At 36.0% G+C, this 22,398-nt stretch overlaps 1 protein-coding gene across 4 annotated transcripts in view; it reads right to left on the bottom strand.

Annotated features, from left to right (window-relative positions):
• ULK4 (unc-51 like kinase 4) overlaps positions 1-22,398 on the bottom strand; it is a 267,671-nt gene that overhangs the window by 228,725 nt on the left and 16,548 nt on the right. For 3 of the 4 annotated variants that reach the window (XM_052794377.1, XM_052794385.1, XM_052794394.1), the window contains exons 11-16: positions 20,653-20,752; positions 20,073-20,177; positions 17,968-18,028; positions 15,817-15,998; positions 14,310-14,356; positions 13,409-13,487 (exon numbers count right to left, since the gene is read on the bottom strand). In XM_052794377.1, coding sequence (XP_052650337.1) covers positions 13,409-13,487; positions 14,310-14,356; positions 15,817-15,998; positions 17,968-18,028; positions 20,073-20,177; positions 20,653-20,752 — 574 coding nt within the window. The remainder of the gene's footprint in view (positions 1-13,408; positions 13,488-14,309; positions 14,357-15,816; positions 15,999-17,967; positions 18,029-20,072; positions 20,178-20,652; positions 20,753-22,398) is intronic. The other variant, XM_052794405.1, reaches the window with a different exon arrangement.

Genomic DNA, 22,398 nt, shown 5'->3' with positions numbered 1-22,398 from the left:
CAAGAGAAAAGTTGTCTGAACAAATCGAGCCTTAAGATCAGTGATTTAGTTTAATTACATAGTCTGACAAATAAAGTCTCCTTCTTACCTATAGTACATTTTTTTTCTTTTCAACCTGCCTACATTTTCCCTTTTAGAGAGGTAAATAGTAAAGAACTGCAAGTCCTACACTGTCTGGTAAAAGCATCTTAAATTTAATAAATTATCTACACCTTTTACACTAGCTGTCAAACTGGATGGATATAGTATAATTATAACAAGAGAAGAAAGAAGAAAGATTCATATCTGGATAGACAGTCATTACCTTCATTTACAACAATAGTGTGTGGAGTTGATAAATTTATTACCTGTGGCAGATTCTCAACCCATTTCAAGCTCTGTCTAGAAGTTTCCCTGCAGTTTTAGGAATCCAGAAGTGAAAATTACAGCATATTCAAAAGGATAAGGTATTTTATACCTTAAGATGTAAAGTGGCAATGTATAGACTTACAGTATTACTCCATCTTTGACCTATTAGTATGACTGTCAGCAAGTATTAGTGGAAATTAAAACATATTTGTAATTCTGCAAACCCTTACAAGCGATAAAAACTGTCTATGACTCAAGCATAATGGAAATTACTTTTCAGTTCATTTTCTTGTGAGTATATACACATCATGTAACATGGGCAAGTAATGCCAAAGCAATCTCACTTTCCTTGGACGAAAGCACTCCCACTAGGCTGAGAAAGTACACCATGGTTATATTGCCACTAACCGGAACAAAAAACTACAGTAATATTTGCACCAAGTACTCATCTTTAAAATAGTGCATGAAAAAAAAAACATGACCAGCCTTCTCTGAACATCTCAAGCATGTTGCCTACCTCCCTTCTCAGTAGAATATGAATAGTTAAAACATTACAAGGGGTAACTGTACTTAATCAGGAGTTGGATCCACATGTACCTGTGATCCACTGGACCTCAGTGAAAGCTGGTTAAATACCCTAAACAAACAAGTGGCTTGACTGAAGAGTTGGGTGGCAAGACGGAAACAGATACTTTTGTCAAACTCTTCTATGGGGTGCAGATACAAGAAGAAAGAGTCTGAGTCCGTGAAATATTCAGGTTTTGCAAATTTTTTGTTCGGTACAATAAACTGGGTCATGGAATCAGGAGGACTGAAGGGAATTCTGACCATCAGACTATGGACGTGGTATTAATGCAGTCCAGAATGTAGAAAAAAAAGATAACCAAATGTACAGCATATCACACAATTTATGCAGAAATAGAACTCCTCTAGGGAGCAATGTAAGATGAATGTGTGACACTTTTCCACATGGAATACAATGCAAAATTGATTCATCATGAAAACTTATCTTTTCAACTTTTACGTAACTGCTGTGGGAACAGCTCTTAGCAGACAGAGTAGCTGTCATGCACTCAACTGGAGGCTCCATCAACTTGCTTTGGAATCAACTTGAGATCCCAGAGGGATACAATCAGACACAAATAGTAGGAATTAACTTACAAATCTGTTCGGTTTACTAACAAATCAAAAATGCATCTAAAAGAACTGTCTACAAGTTTTGGGGTTTGTTTGTTTGATGATTTTTGTTTTACTTTTAAGAAAAAAATAGTTATTTCTTCTCCTAGTCTGTCATGAAAGATGTATTATTACATGACCTCAGTTGCAGATGTTCATGAATATATCTGATTTCCACCCCAGCCCTTAAGTTTGAAGCTTTTTAATGACAGGAAGGACCAGGTAAAAATACTTGCTTCAAACAGGACAGGGATCCTGGTTTTGTTTTTGCAAGGGCAGGAGAGAAAAAGATTGCTCAGGAGTCCAAAAAGTGAAAGGTCCCTGAATTAGAAAGATTTCTGCCTTCAAAACTGAGGTCAGTGGCAATCAGCTGGAGTTTACATCTAAAGATGTAAACTGGAACTAGAAACCAGTCTTCACATAATAAGATTTGGCAAGAGCATCCAAAGAAGAGGTCTTTTTTCTTTCTGGTTTGTTTTTTTTTTTTTTCCTCCTTTTTGTTCCCCTATATTTAACTATCATCATTATATGCTGGTTTCTATCATTCATCCTTGCCTTTTCTGAATAACATGTTTCTGGATTTTTATTCTTTTCATAACTCTATGTGAAGTTATTCTAAGTCATCTTCTTCTGCTTCCAGGCAATGGGCCTGTTATCCACTTGATTTAGAAGCCATGCTGGTGACACTCTTGAAGACCAATGTCCATCAATAAAATATCCATGTAGGATATTTTAGATTGATTAATTCTACATAGAATTTCTCATATTTTGAAAAATTCTATAGACTTTGAGGATTTTCCATACATTTTCTTTGAAATTAGTTCCCTTTATTATTGCAAATTCCTTCATTCTGCCCAGTGAAGATAATAGCCAGACCAAACATCTGGCTAGAAATTTCCTTCTTCTCTACAGAAGTCTTTTAAAAATATGTTTCAGAGTAAAATAACTTTTTTTTTTTCACAGATGATAGCTGAAAGGACAGGTATTCAGAGGAAAAGCTAGGACTTTTACAACTGATCTTGCCTAACACTGAGCCTAGTTTGAGTGTCTTTTAGTGCTGTCATCAGAAGGCACCAGGAAATTAGGCTTTTCAGCTACCACCAGTGTGCAATTTCTATCACAAAAACATGTTGTAGCCTAATTGTGTCAACCGAGCAATTATGCGCTTTAGAGGAAAAGGCTGGATTTTTTTTCTCCTGTTACTAGTCTATGATTTGATTAATTTGCAAGTGCAAGACAAAACGAGATGGAAGAAGGGCTCTCTTTTAGGTTCATTCTTCAAGGTACATACTAAGTTGCAAGAACTAAACACTTCAGTGAGCGAATTGTACAACAACTCGCACAGACCTGAAGTTGGTTGACTCAAAAGAAATTAAAAGTATCAGAAATATATTAAAACCAAATTCTCAGCTATGTCAAGCTTTAATTAAAAAAGAACTAATAGCAACACAACACAGAATTGCAATATTTTATGATGTGACTTTGCAAACATCATGCGAACAGCATCAAAATTATGCCAGGAAATATTTAAAACCTCACATAGATATTTTCCAGAATTAGTAGAAAAAGTCATGTGTTTCATGTCAAGAAGCTTAGGCATGAAAAATTTTTCAGTGTGGTCTCTCTTGCTCACAGCAAGAATGGTAACTTCGTGATTCATTTTCTGTATGTATTTGATGGTTCTTCTGATACTGTAGCAATCTAAGTAAAGCAAATATTTCACTTCTTTCACAGTTAAAAATTTGTTCTCGCTAGGTTATTGTAACTACAGAAACAATATTCCAGCTAGTTCACCTAGCCTTTTACACCCTAAGCATATCTCCAATGTATATGACACATCCATTTACTTATAAAGTAACAGATGTCAGCTGTACAGAAAACCAGAAAAAAATGGAAAGGGGGGAAATCACACACTGTAAACATTGTAAACAGATCTGTCTTAGACATTGTCCTGGGTTCAGCTGGGATAGAGTTAATTTTTACAGGAACCTGGGAGGTGGGGGGGCATAGCCGGGGCAGCCGACCTGAACTAGCCAAGGAGCTATTCCATACCATGTGACATCATGCTCAGTATATAAATGGGGAGCGGGTCGGGGGGAGCTCTCTCGACTTTCGGTGGGGGAAGTGGCGGAGCGTCAGGTTCCAGGTGGTGAGCAGTTGCACTGTGCATCACTCTTTTTGTATATTCTTTCATTAGTACCGTTGTTGTTGTTGTAACCTTTTTTTGTGTTGTCCCAGTAAACTGCCCTTATCTCAACCCTCGAGGTTCCAGGTTTTTTTTCTTTTCTCTCCTCCACCTCCTCCCTATCCTGCTGGAGGGGGGCGGGAGGAGTGAGCGAGCGAGCGGCTGCGTGGTCCTTTGTTACCGGCTGGGCTGAAACCACGACAGACATAAACTTAAAAATATCTGCTGGAGCTGCCCTTTTTAATACATAAAATTCTTTGCCCTGTAGTGTACCTCTTCTTTAATATATTAGAAAAGTTTTAATTAGCTAGAAAAAGCTATTTGTAACTAAGAGGAACCTTTTGTCAGTCTAAGAAATGAGAGAAACATATTGTTTTCAAACTATTCATTTTGACATTTACCTTAATTTTAATTTTCTATTCTACAAAATTTACACAGTGTGCCAGTGAAAGTAACAACAAAAATTGATGCTACAAGCAAAGACCAAAGTCTATCCATGATGCCAAAAAATACTAGTGAAATAACACATCTAATTTAAATCTACAACATGTGACAAATTCATCTCTTTCTGTCCCATGATGCAGAACCATACAAAATTCTGTATTCTGATGTGCTGTTTCCACGAAAACTGGGGTAGCACAAAAAGAAAAGGGAAGCATTTAAACAATCGTTTTAGCATTGTCTCCTTCCCTGCAATCATTTGAAACCTCTTACCCAGTTTCTACCAAGTAAGCAAGAGTTAAAAAAACCCAAAAAACAAAAAACAAGATTTTTTTTTTTTTTAAAACCTTTACAAGCAAAATAGCAACATAAAAGTGACAGAAAGGCTGTGGAATAAACTCATTTCTTTTTCAACAGAGAAGACATATATGAAAACATTTTGAACACACTACACACAGAAAAAGCTCAGATTACTCTATTAAGTATCAGAACACACCCTCCTAAACCAAGGATTTTCTTTGTGATAGCTAACAAAGGAAGAGGTGAATATGCTAAATGGTAGCCTTTACATAATTAAGTTTAAAAGTCAGCCAGCTGCAAGTCAATTCATGAGAAAGCAGGCTCCATTAGCTGACAGATCTGCTTGTTAGCTGTAAAAGTAAGGATTGTTCAAGTATCCCTATTGCATTTTCTAATACGGATTTAGCTGCCTAATTTTAAACAGAGAGAGGGAACTGCAGGCAGTAAGTGCTCTTGGGGCTTTAGGATATTTGGAATTTTTTCCTCTCCGTGAAACAGTTCTCAGTGCTCTCAAGAGTACAGGCTTTAGCAAGAAAGCTAAGGGTATATTCCCAAAGGTAACTGGTGAAATGGCTGACAGTTTGTTAACATCACATTCATTTACTACCACTGACAGGCTGAATCTTTCCATTTTTAATGCTGGAGGATAACCACCCTTATGTTTTTGTGAAAATGATAGCAAGGTACCTTAAATTACCCCTAAGGGATTTGATTTTGTTGTCTTGATTTTTTTGGCTTTAATTTAAGAAAAAAATTAAAATGCACATTCAATTCATCTTGCTCTGTGTGTGTATGAATAAAGCCAGAAAAATCTAAGAAATCACAGAACATTTTTATAAAGGCAAAATTATTCCATGCATATACAGAACAGGACACATGTATATTCTGAAGCCTCGGGAAAGTGATGCCAGAGGAGGGACAAACTGAAATTAGTTCAGCAAAAGCCCGCATAGCACAACAGTCAGAAATACTAAGCTTCCCACTGCATGGTACAGTTTTTGCTTTGGTCAGGTACTTAATCTAAGAAAATTGCAAACAGTGATTTAATCCTGCAATCAGCAATGCAAGTTTTCAGTTCCCTAGCTGAGAATTTCCTTGTTTTCTACTACCAACTTGGTTTGGACTTCAAACATAAAGCAAGCCCAATTCATTGGATTGATAAAATTAATTTTTTGAAGGGGGAAAAAAAGACTCTTCCTATAAGTATGATAAAAGGTCTTAATATTTTCTCCAATAATCCAGAATTGGCATGCTTAACAGATTCATTGTTGTTAATTTAATTATATTTACATTTTCTGTTTATTAACTCGGAAGAACTTCTCAAACACACAAGATTCTGCCAGCAGAGGCTAATTCATCTGAGAAATGTTGATCTTTTATTCGTTTGTCTTCCTGCCACATGCCCCAGGCAAGTATGTAAGTTATATTCAGTGGTCCAGGTTGTTGAAAATAAATTGAAGAAATTTATTATAAAGTTTGAAAGTTTAATAAAAGTCAAAAAACTTAAATTGAATCTCCTCTCACTGTCACCAAAGTATTAAGTGACAAACCTGATTATCCAGAAAGAAAATTTTAAGGTTTTAATCATTTTACAAAACAGTAGACATCTGTGTGTGCACACATGTGTAAGTACTCATGCACAAACTCTGCTACAGCTTACATCTCCTGCCTACCAATTTTTTTTTAATTGGGGTGGGGGGGTTTTTTGGTTTTTTCTTTTCACATAAGAGGTATCAGGGCAAAACAAGGAAAGTGCCCTTGGAGGAAACAAACAAGGATACACTAAAATTATGAATATTTGTGAACAGACTCAAAAAGTTATTTTACAATTAAAAAAATTAAAACTAAATAGGTTGGGAATAAATGGGCAAATGAAACCATTTTTATTTGAATCTCCTTACAATATGGGCAGATGTGGATAGACCTAGAAACAGGAGTTAACAGAGAGATAAGCTAGGAACATGACTTAAAAATTGGCATTCTGTATGAACTTGTATGACAAACTGTAGACGTAGACCAAAGTAGGTACAATCAGACTAGCTAGAGTCTACCTATGACTTTACAGGTCATAAAACTGCACCTGTAATGATGCAGCTGCTTTGCAACTGTAGAAAACAACCACCAAATTGTACTTCAAAAAATCAGAAATAAAAAGGCTCAGATTATATGGAATTTCAATTTGGTTGAAAACAGAAATCAGGATATTCCACTGCTTTGACAAAGGAATTGCATTCTAAGCTAAATATTACAGAGATATTCTAATATGCTGTCATTCTCCATGGGATATTTAGTTCATTAATTTGGCCACAGAATTCCATAAGGCAAAGGCTTTGCAAAGAAACTTGCAGTGTGAAGGCTGTAACAGGGTCTCTGAGCCCTTTAAACACTCAGTAGAGCAGTGGACCCAGGTCTGTAAAAAAAACAGGCACAGCTGCCTAGGTCATAGCATGAGACTGATATTCCCAAGCAGCAAATTTAAAAGAGGTAAGGAAAAGGACTAGATTATTGCCTCCAAAAGGCAGTGACTCAGCAGGTGGAGGAGGCTGGTCTCCTGCCAGACAGAGAAGGACATTGCTTCCCAACATGGAGGCATTCTGTGAAGTTGCTCTATCATGTCTTACTAAAATAAAAGACTGAGTCTGAAATTTCACATCGGAGTGTCTGTGTCCTAGAAGACAGCAGAAAACCCGATCTATTCACAGAGAGGAAAGAACAATAGCTTCTTTTAATAAATAAGCCAAATTAGATATACATGGCAGCAAGCCTCCCTAACTTGGGAAGAATTTTTGTTTCTGTAAGATGAAGAGTAAGCAGATTTTTCTTTCCAAGAAACCCGGAAAGAAAGAATCTTTTTTTCATAGACTCCAGTTCCTTAAGAAACAGTTTCAAAATCTAAGTACAAAGATAAAACTTTAAAGTTTGGGTGTTCTCCTAAGAAAACTAGGAATAAATAAGAGGAAATGATGTTTCAGATTTGTAAAGGGCAACTCCATGGAAAAAAACCCACATTACTAAGTCAGAAAAAAACCTGACCTATCAACAACTTTTATTGCAAATGCCAGATAAAAGAAATTACACATAAAATGTCTTCATCTTCAATAATATAAGAGATCGATTGCCTATTGTATTCTAAGATCAGTCTCATTTTTTCTAATCAATGCAGTATTCCCCTAAAAAAATACTTAACTGGAAGTAGATCAAGTACAATTGAATTCACACGTATAAATATTCATTTATTATTATTTTTTTCTAATATGACCTACATATTAGAATACATCAGCAGAACGAAGATGGTACACAGTTCCACAGTTACGTGTTTGTCTAGTCTGTGAAATTGTAGTTTACTTGCATTTTTGCGTTTTAGTGACCTCTGGTGGTTACATTCGAAACAACTTGCTGTTCACCGATTACTTGAATAAGAACTTAAAAAAAAAAAAAGTAAATTAAAAAATGGGAAAGCCATTAATTCTTCAAAACCCAACAAATTAAAGGCTTTTGGCATCTAGTATGTGCAAGTTAACTTTAGCCTGTAAAATGAGGATTCTTTTCTTTCCTAAAGTTTTTCTGCTTCCTCATGACTTAATGTTTCTACTATTTAACAAATTGTTTAAGCAACAACAAAAAGGTTAATGGTGCAGATTCAACTTCAAAGATAGAGGAACTATCCTTAAATAAATGCATAACTGGGTAAAAGACAATAGGGGGCAGAAATGAAGAGCCAAATTTTAACATGTAAGGACCAGCAGTGGTCTCCTGCACCAGTCTCTATTAGGTCCTGCAGTACTTTAAAAGTACAAAAGAAATCACAAATAACTGGATGAGTGCATAATGAGGTAACAAAGAACTGCAAAAGGGCCATTACTGAGTGATAAAAATTGGAAAGAAAACTTGGTGTACACAGCATGGTACACATGGGGGGAAAAATAATTCCAGAATCGCATCTTCACGAGCTCTGAACTGACTTTTCACACTTGGGAACAAAATTTTACAGGCTACAGGACATAGTTCCACAGAGAGATCACCTCTGTCTAACTGAGGGCAAAAAAGCAAACAGTATTAGAAGTTACTAGGAATGGAAGAGGAAACAAAATGGAGAAATAACTACCAATAGATAGATCACTCATATACCTTTAGTCTGTAAGACCTGGATCACAGAGAGTCATTTTAGATTATGTTGTTCTGACTAGCTACAGCTTGGTTTTGACATTTCCTAAATCACAGCAGCCACCAAGAAACTTCAGCTGGAGCAACGTCTGGCTCATATAAGAGGATAAATTACAGCATTATATTTTAATACAGTATCTAATGCTGGTTTAAATGGTTAGTTTATGGTTTTTTTAGAGCGTCACAAAACATACAATAGCTGACAGTCCACAAGAATGTTCAACAAACTCACAGGTTCATCTAGTTCCTTTGGGGGGAACAGAGGGGAACGCAATCAGACTCCCTCCTACTTTTCCTATAAAAGAACTATCAAGTTTGTGTACTGCTTACAGTTATCTGATTTTAGATTACATATGCAAAAATAAATTTGAAGACATTAAAATTTTTCCTCATTCTAATTTTTTGCAAGCATTCTAAAATATTTTTAGAATTCAGATATACTACTTTGGGAGAAAAAACTTGGAATGAAGGTCATTACAGCAAGCACAGCAGATGCCTTTTATACAGTATTATAACTCAGATTTGTTAACTTAAAAATAAATCCATTTTTTTCCCAATGAATGCGTATAAAAATTAATTTTAATTCACATAAGAATGGGGCCAGAAAGTGATAATGAAAATTAATTTTCCTTTCTAGACCTTTAGTTTAAACGTCACTGGTCTCAGGCTTAACATGCTTTTTATAGTATATGCATATTTCTAAAAATGCTGAATTCCATTTGTAAACAATTTTCTATGTTCATATAAAAAACCCAGAAAAACTGGAAACATTTTGAACAAAATATAATATTATAGCTCAATGTAAAGCTACTTCAGTCTATTGCTTTTACATACACAAAACAGACTAGGACATATATTTTCCATGATGAAAACTGGGAAGCTTCCGGTGACTGGAGTGCAGCAATGGATGGCTATAAGCTCTTCAGAAGGGATAGGCAAGGTAGAAGAGGTGGTGGGGTGGCTCCCTATGTTAGGGGGTGTTTTGACTGTACAGAGCTACATGATTGTGATGACAAGGTGGAGTGCTTATGGGTAAGGATGAGAGGGAAGGCCAACAAGGCAGATATTGTGCTAGGAGTCTGTTATAGACCACCCAAACAGGTTGAGAGACAGATGAATCATTCTACAAGCAGCTGGCAATAATCTCAGAATTGTGTGCCCTTGTCCTTGTGGGGGACTTTAACTTTCCAGACATCTGCTGGAAATACAACACAGCAGAGAGTAAGCAGTCTAGGAGGTTCCTGGAGTGTGTGGAAGATAACTTCCTGACACAGCTGGTAGGTGAGCCAACCAGGGGAGGAGCCTTGCTAGATCTATTGTTTATGAACAGGGAAGGACTGGTGGGAGGTGTGATGGTCGGAGGCCGTCCTGGGCTCAGCGACCATGAAATGATAGAATTCTCAATTCTTGGCGAGGCAAGGAAGGGGGTTAGCAAAACCACCACTCTTCAAGGCACTGGTTGAGAGAGTCCCCTGGGAGATGGTCCTGAAGGGCAAAGGGGTCCAGGAGGAATGGACATTGTTTAAGAAGGAAATCTTAATGGCTCGGGACCAGGCTATTCCCATGTGCCACAAGTCAAACTGCCGAGGAAAACAACTGGCCTGGCTGAACAGGGAGCTTTTGCTAGGAGTCAAGAAAAAAAGGAGAGTTTATCATCTCTGGAAGAAAGGGCAGGCAACTCAGGAGGAGCACAGGGATCTTGTTAGGTCATCCAGAAAGGAAATTAGAAAGGCAAAAGCTCACCTAGAACTCAATCTGGCCACTATTGTAAGGGACAACAAAAAATGTTTTTACAAATAAGTTAACAGTAAAAAGAATCCCAAGGAGAATATCTATCCTTTAATGGATACAGAAGGGAATGTTTTAAGGCTGAGATACTTAATGCCTTCTTTGCCTCAGTCTTTAATAGGGAGACCAGTCATCCTGAGGGTACTCTGCCCCCTGACCTGGAAGGCAAGGATGAAGAGCAGAATATACTCCCCTCAATCCAGGAGGAAATAGTTAGTGACCTACTACACCATCTGGACACTCACAAATCTATGGGACCAGACGGGATCCATCCAAGAGTACTGAGGGAACTGGCGGAGGTGCTTGCCAAGCCACTCTCCATCATCTATCAGTGTTCCTGGTCAACAGGGGAGGTCCCAGAGGACTGCAGGCTTGCCAATGTGATGCCCCTTTACAAGAAGGGTCCGAGGGAGGATCCAGGGAACTACAGGCCTGTCAGACTGACCTTGGTACCAGGGAAGGTTATGGAACAGTTCATCTTGAGAGAACTCACATGGCAAGTCCAGGACAAGCAGGGGATCAGGCCCGGTCAGCATGGGTTTACGAAAGGCACATCCTGCTTGACCAACCTGATCTCCTTCTATGACCAGGTGACCCACCTAGTGGATGAGGGAAAGGCTGTGGATGTTATCTACCTCGACTTCAGCAAGGCCTTTGACACTGTCTCTCATGGCATACTCCTTGAGAAGCTGCCACCTCATGGCTTGGACAAGTGTACTCTTCGCTGGGTAAAAAACTGGCTGGATGGATGAGCCCAGAGGACTGTGGTGAATGGAGTTAAATCCAGTTGGCGGCAGGTCACAAGTGGTGTTCCCCAGGGCTCGGTGTTGGGGCCAGTTCTGTTTAATATCTTTATTACTGATCTGGACGAAGGGATTGAGTGGACCCTCAGCAAGTTTGCAGATGACACCAAGTTTAGAGGCAGGGTCAATCTGCTCGAGGGTGGGAAGGCTCTACAGAGGGATCTGGACAGGCTGGATCGATGGGCTGAGGCCAACTGTATGAAGTTCAAGAAGGCCAAGTGCCAGGTCCTGCACTTGGGTCACAGCAACCCCATGCAGCGCTACAGGCTTGGGGAAGAGTGGCTGGAAAGCTGCCCAGCAGAGAAAGACCTGGGGGTGCTGGTTGACAGCCAGCTGAATATGAGCCAGCGGTGTGCCCAGGTGGCCAAGAAGGCCAACGGCATCCTGGCGTGTATCAGAAATGGTGTGGCCGGCAGGAGCAGGGAGGTGATTGTTCCCCTGTACTCGGCACTGGTGAGGCTGCACCTCAAGTACTGTGTTCAGTTTTGGGCCCCTCACTGCAGGAAAGACACTGGATTGCTGGAACGTGTCCAGAGAAGGGCAACCAAGTTGGTGAGGGGCCTGGAGCACAAGTCTTATGAGGAGCAGCTGAGGGAGCTGGGGCTGTTTAGTCTGGAGAAAAGGAGGCTGAGGGGAGACCTTATAGCTCTCTACAACTACCTGAAAGGGGGTTGTAGTGAGGTGGGTGCTGGTCTCTTCTGTCAGGTGGCTGAAGATAGGACAAGAGGAAATGGCCTCAAGTTGCAGCGAGGGAGGTTTAGGTTGGATATTAGGAAAAATTTCTTTACTGAGAGGGTTGTCAGACATTGGAATGGGCTGCCCAGGGAAGTGGTTGAGTCACCATCCCTGGAGGTATTCAAAAAGCACGTAGACAAGGTACTCCAGAACATGGTTTAGTGGGCATGGATGATGGTCGGACTCGATGATCTTGAAGGTCTTGTCCAATCTAAATGATTCTATGATTCTAAGCTAGGGAAACTATCGCTGAATATATTAGTGGTAAACTCCTAAACAAACACCTAAAGCCAAGAGTTATATGGACATCTCAAAATTACTTCTGAGTATCTTCACTGGAACTTTTGAAAGTTAAATATCAGAAAAATCTGCCAGATACAAGAGCGCACTTAAATCGCAACCTGGAATTCAACTGACATGCAACTGTCAATACTGAAAGACTTTGACCAAACTTCAATGACTGTAACTGTAAGGACCCTTTCCCCACTTTGTAACTTTATAAAATAAACAAAACCCCTAGGTAATAACAATAAGGGTTTGATTTCAGCTTTTACTACAAAATGGAAATGTTAAGCAACATAGCAAGATAATCATAATCATTCTCAATATTCATTAAGAAGAAACCAGAGGGACCTAGAACAAAAAATTCCTTAGCTGTGTTGCCAAAAAAGTCAGCTATTAACCAGTAACTACATGTTCCTACATGCCAGATCTGCACAGCATGGAGGCATATTTGCTACGTATGTTTAGCAGTCATTTCTCACATTCAAACACCCATTACATTCAAATCCTGACTTCACCTCATGAAGTGGAAATAATGTCACATTCACACTTTTAACAGATATTAAACAGCAGATTCTGTCAAGTTTATGCAATTTGTGTGCATGTCACATGCAAAAAAAGGACAGTAAGATCACTTTGTCTAATCAATCTTCTGTTTAAGTCAACTACTGAGCATGCAAAATGAAAAAACTATTAAAATACTTTTCTTCCCCCCCAAAAATTACTTGCCCTTCATTACATACATTCTTCAAGAACTGTGAGGAATCTCAAATTAGTCCCATCTCAATTACATTTTGGAAAAAAGGATTTCTAAGAATCAATTATACTATTCTTATACTAATTATAATAATTACATTTCAGGATAACCAAATATGTCAACACTTTCTTCTTGTTATACACACATGCACAAGAAGTATGACAGTGACTACTTAATTTTCTGAAAAGGAGAGAAAAAGGCTAGAGTTTTATCCTTGGTGGGTAGTTCTGCCACAGGTTAGTAAAGATCAGAACCACAACTACATAGAATAAACTCGGAATTTTATACATTTAATCAATTGAATTAATTATATTCCCATTTACACATGAGAAAAAGCAGGGTTCAAAAAAAAAAAGAAAAGCTGTGAAAGTTTCTGACAAATAGTAAAAGCATTAATGCTCCCCCCCCCCCCAAAAAAAGGAAAGTTACCTCAGAAACAGGCACATTTTCTCCAAGTTCAGATGTGTGTAATGCCAGTAAACCAATCACTCGAGCAACTTTGGCACGTCTGCATATCAAATAAATTTTTTGTAGGTGCAGAAAAACTATTTCAAATATATCACAAAAACAATTGTGTCTTGTTTATATTCTACACAGATCGCTAAGGCCAGGAAATATTTGAAGTGCTATTTACAGCTCAGATTTTCTTCTTATTTCTATTTTCTTTGTATCATCAAATTATTTCAGTATTTCAGCTCAATTTAGCAATAAATTCATGCATAAAGACATTTCTTTCCGTTAGCACTGGAGAATGAAGATTCTTTAGTTTGTTATAGTCTCACTAATGTCATGCTCACATTCAGTTTTCTTATAACACAGAAAACCCCTATAGATCACTTTAAACTTTTCAGTATAGCTGACAAAACACAAATTAAATCTGTATCAGCAAATCAGTTTTAAATGTTTCAATAAAGAAAAAAATGGAATAATAAAATCAACATTTATGAAACAGCAGAGGGCACTATCACGTGGAAATATTTGACAGGCATTTAAAAAAGCTACCATTACAGCTATTTTACTACTATTTATACTATTATGGTATGGGTTGGTTTACAGTGATTATAGGCAACATGATTTGATACACTAAATTGTTTAAATTCTAGATAAAATTTTAGAGATTTTTCATAATCTTTGGCCCTGTAGAATAGCAATATATTAATTAAATGCTTAAAAAATTCAATGTTATATACACCATCATACTGTCAGTCAGGTACCACAGCAGTCTGACACGCTAAAACACTCCTCAAATACCCTGTTAAATAATATCTTTAATAAAATTCAGTGATAATTCCGTACTTGAACAAATTAATTTAAAACAATTGTTACTTACATATCCCAGTTGGCGGCTGCACGCAGCTGCTGTATCAATATAGGAAACTATAGTTTAAAGAAGATAAATAAACATTAGTGAATTTCAGTGATCTGATATGTCCCAATGATAAACAAAATCATCAAAATATCAGTAATTTCATAAATATGTATTTGGATAACATTTGCAAAAAGTATTATAGACAACTACTGTAGATATTGTCCAAACACTGATAAAAAAAAAAGGCTGAGAGTAAAAATACAATTTCTTTCTATATTCGTGCCTTAAACTAAACTGGTAAACATATATCAGTGTGTTAAAAAAACAAAACACTTTTTTTGTTATGAATAATGCTATGCAGAGGAAAAAAACTCTGATACTTTCATCTAAAAACACAGAGATCATCATGTAGGATTAACCAACAAGTATTTAATAAATTAAATTTATTTTGTGAGAATGGACAGAAATAGTTGGCAAATACTAGAATAATGAATGGACTGCTTAACACATATAATCAGCCACTCAAGAACCAAACTACATAATTACTACCTCATTTCTAAAATGTTCTGTTAATTGGCCATTCAGTTACTGGATTATTGTCCCCCAAGTTCTCCAATGATAATGGAATACACCTTCCAGCAATTCTGTTTCCTGTTTTCACAGGAATTCTATGGCATAAGACATATTATTGCTTCCAACCTGAATGTTCATGATGGAGTTTTTCTGGCAGTGCAATTTTGTCTTTAATATCTCTATATCCAACGATGACATGTGTCAGAATATGACTTAGGTGCATTAGTATAATTGTAGGAGAACAAGGTAGTTTACTTTTTATTAAATAAACTGAAAAGTGCACATCTCAGGATAGCCTCTGTGATACTTTTACATAATGGGAAAAATAAGTCTCTTTCTCTTCTGCACTTGCAATACTCTGAGAAATATGTTAAACCACTGCAGAGGATACTAGTAAAATTGTTTGTCTGGTAGAAAATTATTCTTGAAAGGTGAAACCACCATTCAGGTATACACTAGAACAGACTCTTCAGGGAGCACTCTCACTCTTGCAAGCAATGCTTAAAGTTTTACTGCATGTTCTTTAGAAACCTTCTTTAGAAGGTTTTTCTTCCTATTCTTTACAGACATATGGCGAAATAAAATTGATCTAACAATTCAAACATGACTTTTTTGAGTCTTCTCTACCACTTAATGAGTTATGAAGACTAACATTTCATTGTATGTTATTTCACGTTCTCCATCAAGGTTAGTTTTTACCCCAACCTTTTTACTAATACAACAAATCTATATGTAAATGTATCTGAAATCTAAGAGAAATAATTAGTTTCCCTCAGCTCTTTTAAAAAACCTGACACAGAATTTAGTAATTTTTTTCATTATTTTGTACTTAATTTGCCATATTATTTTTGTCAGTACACCAATGATTTCTTGAAATATAACTAAAAGCAGCTGATTTTTGCTACAATGGCAAGTATGTAAACCACATTGATTCCTTCAAAGCTTTATTATTTACCAGCTGAGAGCTAATTAGCCTGCTTGCATTTTCCTTGTGGACAGCCACAGTACACAGATAGTACAGTAAGTTCAGTTTAGAACGTGCTGCTCCTGTATTCTTCTCGGTGGAATCAAGCAGTGAACATACTCGTTGCAAGAAGTCATTCCAGTCCATGTCTTTCATAGATGATAGCTTCTCAGCTAACCGTAAGAAGCAAACAAGTAGTTAAAGATAATGGATCTTTGATGTTGCTTTAACACAATAGAAAGTAACATCAACATGAATAAATAAGTTCCAAAGTTTGAATCTAATTTTAGTATTTAAAATATGAAACAAACATGTTATAATTCATGTCTGAATATTATAGAAATCAAAAAAGAAGAAGAGAAACAAAGCATAAAAATGTAGCAATAAAAGCCTCAAAACATTTTTGAAAGTGCAACCCTGCTAAGTCCTTGGACTTCATTTAAGTAAACATTTACTGGCAGTATATTTAGGAAAGGTAGTAGTTGTTGTCCTTAATCTTTATTAATACTTAATAAAAAAGTACAGTTTCATTGGAGTAAATTTGAGGCAAAACCTAATGAAATTCAGTGAAATCTCCTCAGAATTAATAAACTGAAAATGTGTATAGTTATTCATATAGGTAGGTATCCATCTAGTGGAGCCTTAGTAGTCTCAAAACATAGATGACTTCAGAAGCAACACAAATAAGTCACGAGGACGATTAACATAAATCCCGTGGTTCTATTCACTGACCACTGTACATGAATAGAGATTTTTCAAAGACTTTCTTATCTGTCTCAATGGATAACTTCACTCTAGCAGCCACACATTCCCTCTGTTTCTGTTAGTTATTAATAACTTATCTGCCATCCTGATACGCTCCAGTACAGAATACTTAAGAGCATGTCTTCTGTCTTTTACTCCAATTTCACACTTAAGTAACAACACCTACTAACGAAGGCAATTATAATTCACATTAGTAAAGGTGAAAAGAGGTTTGTATTTCAGGTATTTATCTTAATTTTTCCATACTGTCTTTAATCATTATTGATGAGCAGCATCAAATTCAGTATCTTCAAAAACAATCAGAAAGTTGTCTAGAAAAAAGCTACAATCCTGAAAGTGTTACAATCACAAAAAACACTGTCCCATATTAAATAAATACTGACAACAATAGTTAAACATGTCAGAACATCAGTGTGATAATTTAGCTATTTAAATGCAATATGAAATAAAATACCACCCCCTTAGGCACTTGAATCTGAGCATTTTTGCCTAGGATGTTAGCCAAATAAAAAATATTTTCTGTTGCTACAATCTTCATTGGGAGACTGGGGGACATTGTGTTTCTTTCCAACTATAAAATTTCTTCAACAAATTAACTCTCCAAAATACAAACTTTATAGAAAGAAAAAAGGAACTTTTATGTCTAGGAAGAAGTGCTACATGAATTCTAGAAGGCCTACATATCTGGCTGACATCTCTCTTCAAGCACAGTAAAGTGTACTAATACTTCCTTAAATAGAGTAGAGGAAATTTTCCAGGGGAAGAAACATTACACTCATGACAATGAGCAGCCTTTTGTTTCCAGAAATAACAGCTTCATTTCTAGACAATAAAAACTAACAACAAAAAACCAAACCCCAAACAACTCCACACTATCTTTTGGGACATGATTCCCATAATATTTCATGATTAAAGGTGGGACCAGCAAGGCTGCCTAGTTTTACAGCTGATCAACACTGCACATTTTAAGATGCTGTTTTCATTTGCTTCTCTACTTTTGTCAGATTTTAATGTATTTGGCTGAATATTTCAGTTAAAATATCTCAGTTTTTTACAAAAAAATAACACAAGTAAAAATATGCTAGTTTTCACACACTAAAACAGTGTTGACTGTCTCATTTTAAAAGCTTTTGAGCATGGGCTTTTAAGTGAAGAACGGAGAAGAGAAAGGAAGGGCATATAACTTAGCACTTAAAAAGACTACCCAAAATTGGTCTAGCTAAAAACATTACATATGCAACTTCAGTTTCATAAAAGTTAAGAGTTCTGCAACTGTGACAGGTCATCATCTACAAAGAGAGGCTACAGGTCTTGTGATAGCAACTTACACCATTATATGCACAACTTTAAGTTTTAGCAACTTCAGCAGATCCATACCTGAATATGTTGGTAGAGGTAAAGTTTTCAAGTCAAATCTAACTGGTACTTGCTTCATTATCTGGAAAAATAAACAAATACATTACAACTAGTTTTAATACATTTCTGGAAATCTCTAAGTAGTTGAACAGGAAAACACAAAGATGCAAAAATTGTACAGGATGGGTGTACAAACCACTGTTCATTACTGAAGCATTTTCCACAGTTTTCTGGTATGTATTTCTTCCAAGCAGATATTTGTGATAACTCTATGTTTTTAATATAATTAAACTGTTAGTGTTTCCATACTTTTTTTTCATGGGAATACAAAATGATAGGATTTTTTCAGTTTACATTTTTATCTTGCTTGTATGCGGAAAAATACTTACATTTGAGCTTCAAAAGCTACAGAAAGGAACTATGCAGCTGAAAGCTCATGAAATGTTTTAGTAATTCATTGCCATACAGTAAATACATATATATACACTAGATGATTCTAGAATGTAAAAAGTCATATTATCACCAACTAATCATTCGTAAGGTATGGGTTTTTTTCCCCACAACACATCATTTTCTGGTACATTGTGAAAGTGGATGACTGCTCAGTGATTTTCAGTAACTAAGGCATACAAAGAAGGTAACTGCATACTGGAATTTAGCCTTTGACAGATGAAGCCTAGGTGTAACTAGAGAGCTATTTTCTAAAAAAGGTCTTCAATTCCAGAGATCTGCAGAACACAGGGAAATTTTTCAGTATAAGCTGACATTTGAGCTTTTAAAATTCTACCAGCATATAGTAAATCCCCTTCCAGGAGATTAAATTGCAAGTGCTTCAGCTTTACCCGGTGTCAGTATCATCCTTTAGTCTGAAGATCACCAAGTATGCAGTGACTCTGATTACATGTCCCTGGAATTTAGTGGGCTATTTTGCATTAATTCTGAGTCTGGCATTGCATGGTAAAGAGATTAGTCTCCATGTGCACATTCGTATGTACACTTACCCCTAATCTCATCTCTTATACTTGTAGTAAGAAGAGAAGCAGTAGAGGCCTAAGGCTTTGTGTTGGAGTCCTGAGACAGAACTAAGAATTTACAGAGGTGGCATTCAAATGCATAATTACCCTTGAAATTCTCCACTGGCAACAATGTCCCCCAGCCCAAACACATTAAAGCAGTATTGGTGGGTAGTTACTTTATCTAGCTGTATAAGATTTTTAAATTTTGAGAGTGTTAAGAATGCCATTAAAACAACCAAAAAAAAAAAAGTTATATGAAAGCAATACAGCAAGTAAAAGCTGTAAGACGCTCTTAATGAGCTAGATGGTCATTTCCAATGAAAAATGTTGTATTTCCTGCATCCACCACTTACTGAGTAAAGCTGTTAAAATGACGACTTTTTTTTTTTCCCCCCAGAAATAAAAGGAAGACTAAAGGGGCTCTTGCCTATCATTCCTTCTACCAATACTACACGTGCCCATACATGCACATTACACTGTCATTGCAGTGCAGAGCTCTGATTCTATTTTGGTCTTCCCTTTGCTGTCAAGCAAGTGTCAGTCTCTGTTCAAGAGACTCATCACAAACTGCTATCACATTAGAATCCATATGACAGAAATTGGATGGACATTTCTTGTAACTTCTGGTTGTCTTTTCCAGAGAAAATAAGTTCATATTTATTAGAAACATTATCACATCTAAAGTTTAAAGAGGAACAAAAGTTATTCTGTAAAGGTCTAACTCCTAATCTAGAAGGCTTCATAGATGGCCATGTTTTGAGTATACCAAAACACAGTTTTGTGTTCATTCAAGTAACAGATATCAAACCAATTTATCAGAAAACAAATCTACAAAAGCACCGAACACAGCATTTAGTAGCTTCTATTTCTTGTAAGACATTATTTAATATTAGTATTCACTCCCAAAATAAATCCTTGAAATTAGCAACACAAAACAATTGTAAAAGACTGCCAAAAAATTGCATGGAGAGCTTGCCAGATGACTGGGTGGAACTGCTTTAAAATGAGAGTTATAAAATACAGGAAAGGAGTTTCAGCCTGATTAAAGATTTATCTGCAAAAATAGTCTCACCCACAAGGTCCTGAATTTTGTATTTTATTTTGTTATACCTTTGGATTATCAATGATTGGTGTTATGATAAGATCAGATTCAGTGTAAATGAGCTCTTTCAATGTTGACTCCATATCCTGCTGACTTGAGCACATATTTTTAGCCTAGAACAAGAACAAAGTTTATAAAAAAACTGTTTTGCACAAAAAAAAAAAAAAGAAAGTTTATGGTTACTCCCCAAACATTTCATTTAAACATTATATCACACAGTTTGACCATGTAAACAACATATTCTACATTACTTTTTATTTATGTAGTAGCAGATAGGGCCAACTAAAAATTATGATAAAGAAACATGTTGGAAGAAAAAGCATCAGATCCAAAAAGTAGAGTGAGAAGAAAGAAGATTGCGTTATCCCTTTTATACACTGGAAAAAAAAGGAGACTAGGCATCTTTCTTAACTCTTACATCTGCAGTTCTGCAAGTATTTTTTTTTCAAATAACTTGCACACTGTAGGAACTGCTTTCCTGTTATCTTTATGGAAGGATGGAGAAGAAAGTTGATTTTGTCACAGACTTCAGACTGAAATTCTAACTCTAAAGATACCACCATCCCTTAATATTATTTTTCTACTCACCTTTTCAAAGCATGAATCTCTTTGTGGAGAATTTTGGATTGGGGCAGTAGTAGAATCACTTACTTCTACTGCAGTACTAGTTCTAGGTGTGGGACGAGAACTTAAACAAAAGAAAAAAAAACAACAAAGACTACAGATTAAGTTTCACTGTAAACTACTTTTTTGTTGCTCTTTTGAAACTTTCATGCCATACGGTAAACTTTCAAAGCTGACAAACACAAATGATGCTATGCCTCATCCATCAACTAAAAATGAACTTCCTGTCTTTAAATATGTCCTGACAAGGTTAGGACTTGTTTCTCGGTTAGAAATGGGAAGGACCGGCTTGTTTCTTTTTTTGTTGTTGTTGTTTAATCAATGTAATTTGATTATTTTCTCACCCACGGTCACTCTCCAAATTGGATGCTAAACCATGATTATCTTAATTCCTAATTACAAACAACATACCAAGACAATTAACTTGACAAAAAAATTGCAAATTATTTTATGTTATTCTCTTCTGACTGCCAACTCTTGGCTAGGTAATGAGAATTAAAAACTGCCTAATTCTCATGTATGAATGTGAACTGGGTTTACTTTTCAGTTTTTCTTTTTAAAAATCCTGTCTGCTAATTAGAAAATGAAGAAAGGAGAGACAAGAACAGTGCAAATTTGCAATTTTCATAAAGCTGCTAGTGAACTTGATTTTTGTAGTATACATTAATTTAATTTAAAGCATGTAAAATCAACTTTAGAATTATTAAAATTGGCAGGCCAGGAAACTAATTCAATCAACAACTTAAAATGAATGCGTTTTCTTGATTAGTAGAAAGTAATATACACATTTAGTTGCAGATCAGTTTTATTTATTAGAAAAAGGAAGTAAATTAAAAATACAAACACAAAACAAAGTTAAAGATACTCATGCAAATCAATGATCAGTTGTTCTCATTCTTATCCTTATTTTGTTAATTAGGCATCTTTTATCTATTTTCAACAGAAACTCAAATTTAAAGGGCACAATGAAGGAGTGCCAAAATATTATCTACTGGCTAGATAAAACTACATAAAATATCCTAATTCTTATGGTAAAAAAAGTATCAGGATCTACTTGGAAGTTTCAGCACTCTTATTTCCTAAACCAAAAAAAGTATGATTTCTAGCTAGGAGGCTGAACAAATTATTCTAGGTTCCCACATGCTTCAAAACATGTAGATTTGTTAAATATTTTTTTTCCCCAAACATAATTTGCTTTCATATATGTTTTAGATACAGAAAATCTTTCCTACTTTTCCAGTTCTCAGCTGGTTTCTCAGTTTAAAACAAGACAAGTCATTGCTGAATTGAACTAGTTGAAATGAATAAAATCTATTCCCTTTGTACATGTAGAAGAAGCTACTGCTGTTAAAAGCTGATTAACCACTCCAGCAGCTAAGTAAACTCTGGTGCTAAGAGCCAGGTCAGCAGCTTCCTTTCACTTCAATGTTTTAAGACTTTAGTAGGTAACACATGCTGCTTTGAGAAGCTAAACCATTGAAGCAAAGAGAATTTCAGAAAATATTTTTTTTTTGTTTGTATTACATTTCAAATTTTGTATTAAAATAAATTTACTTATCAGAAATAAAGTATGTTTCTGTTAAAAATACATTATTTTTTTCTACTCTCATTCCTGATATAATTTTGATTACATGTTGTTATACTAAGGGTTTGTAATGCCATTTTATCCTTTGTTTTCAGCAGATTCCTAGAGCAAATAACAAATGCTAT

This window comes from Harpia harpyja, chromosome 1 (assembly GCF_026419915.1).
Source record: "Harpia harpyja isolate bHarHar1 chromosome 1, bHarHar1 primary haplotype, whole genome shotgun sequence".
NCBI lineage: Eukaryota > Metazoa > Chordata > Aves > Accipitriformes > Accipitridae > Harpia > Harpia harpyja.
This window is presented reverse-complemented; position numbering and strand designations above follow the sequence as displayed.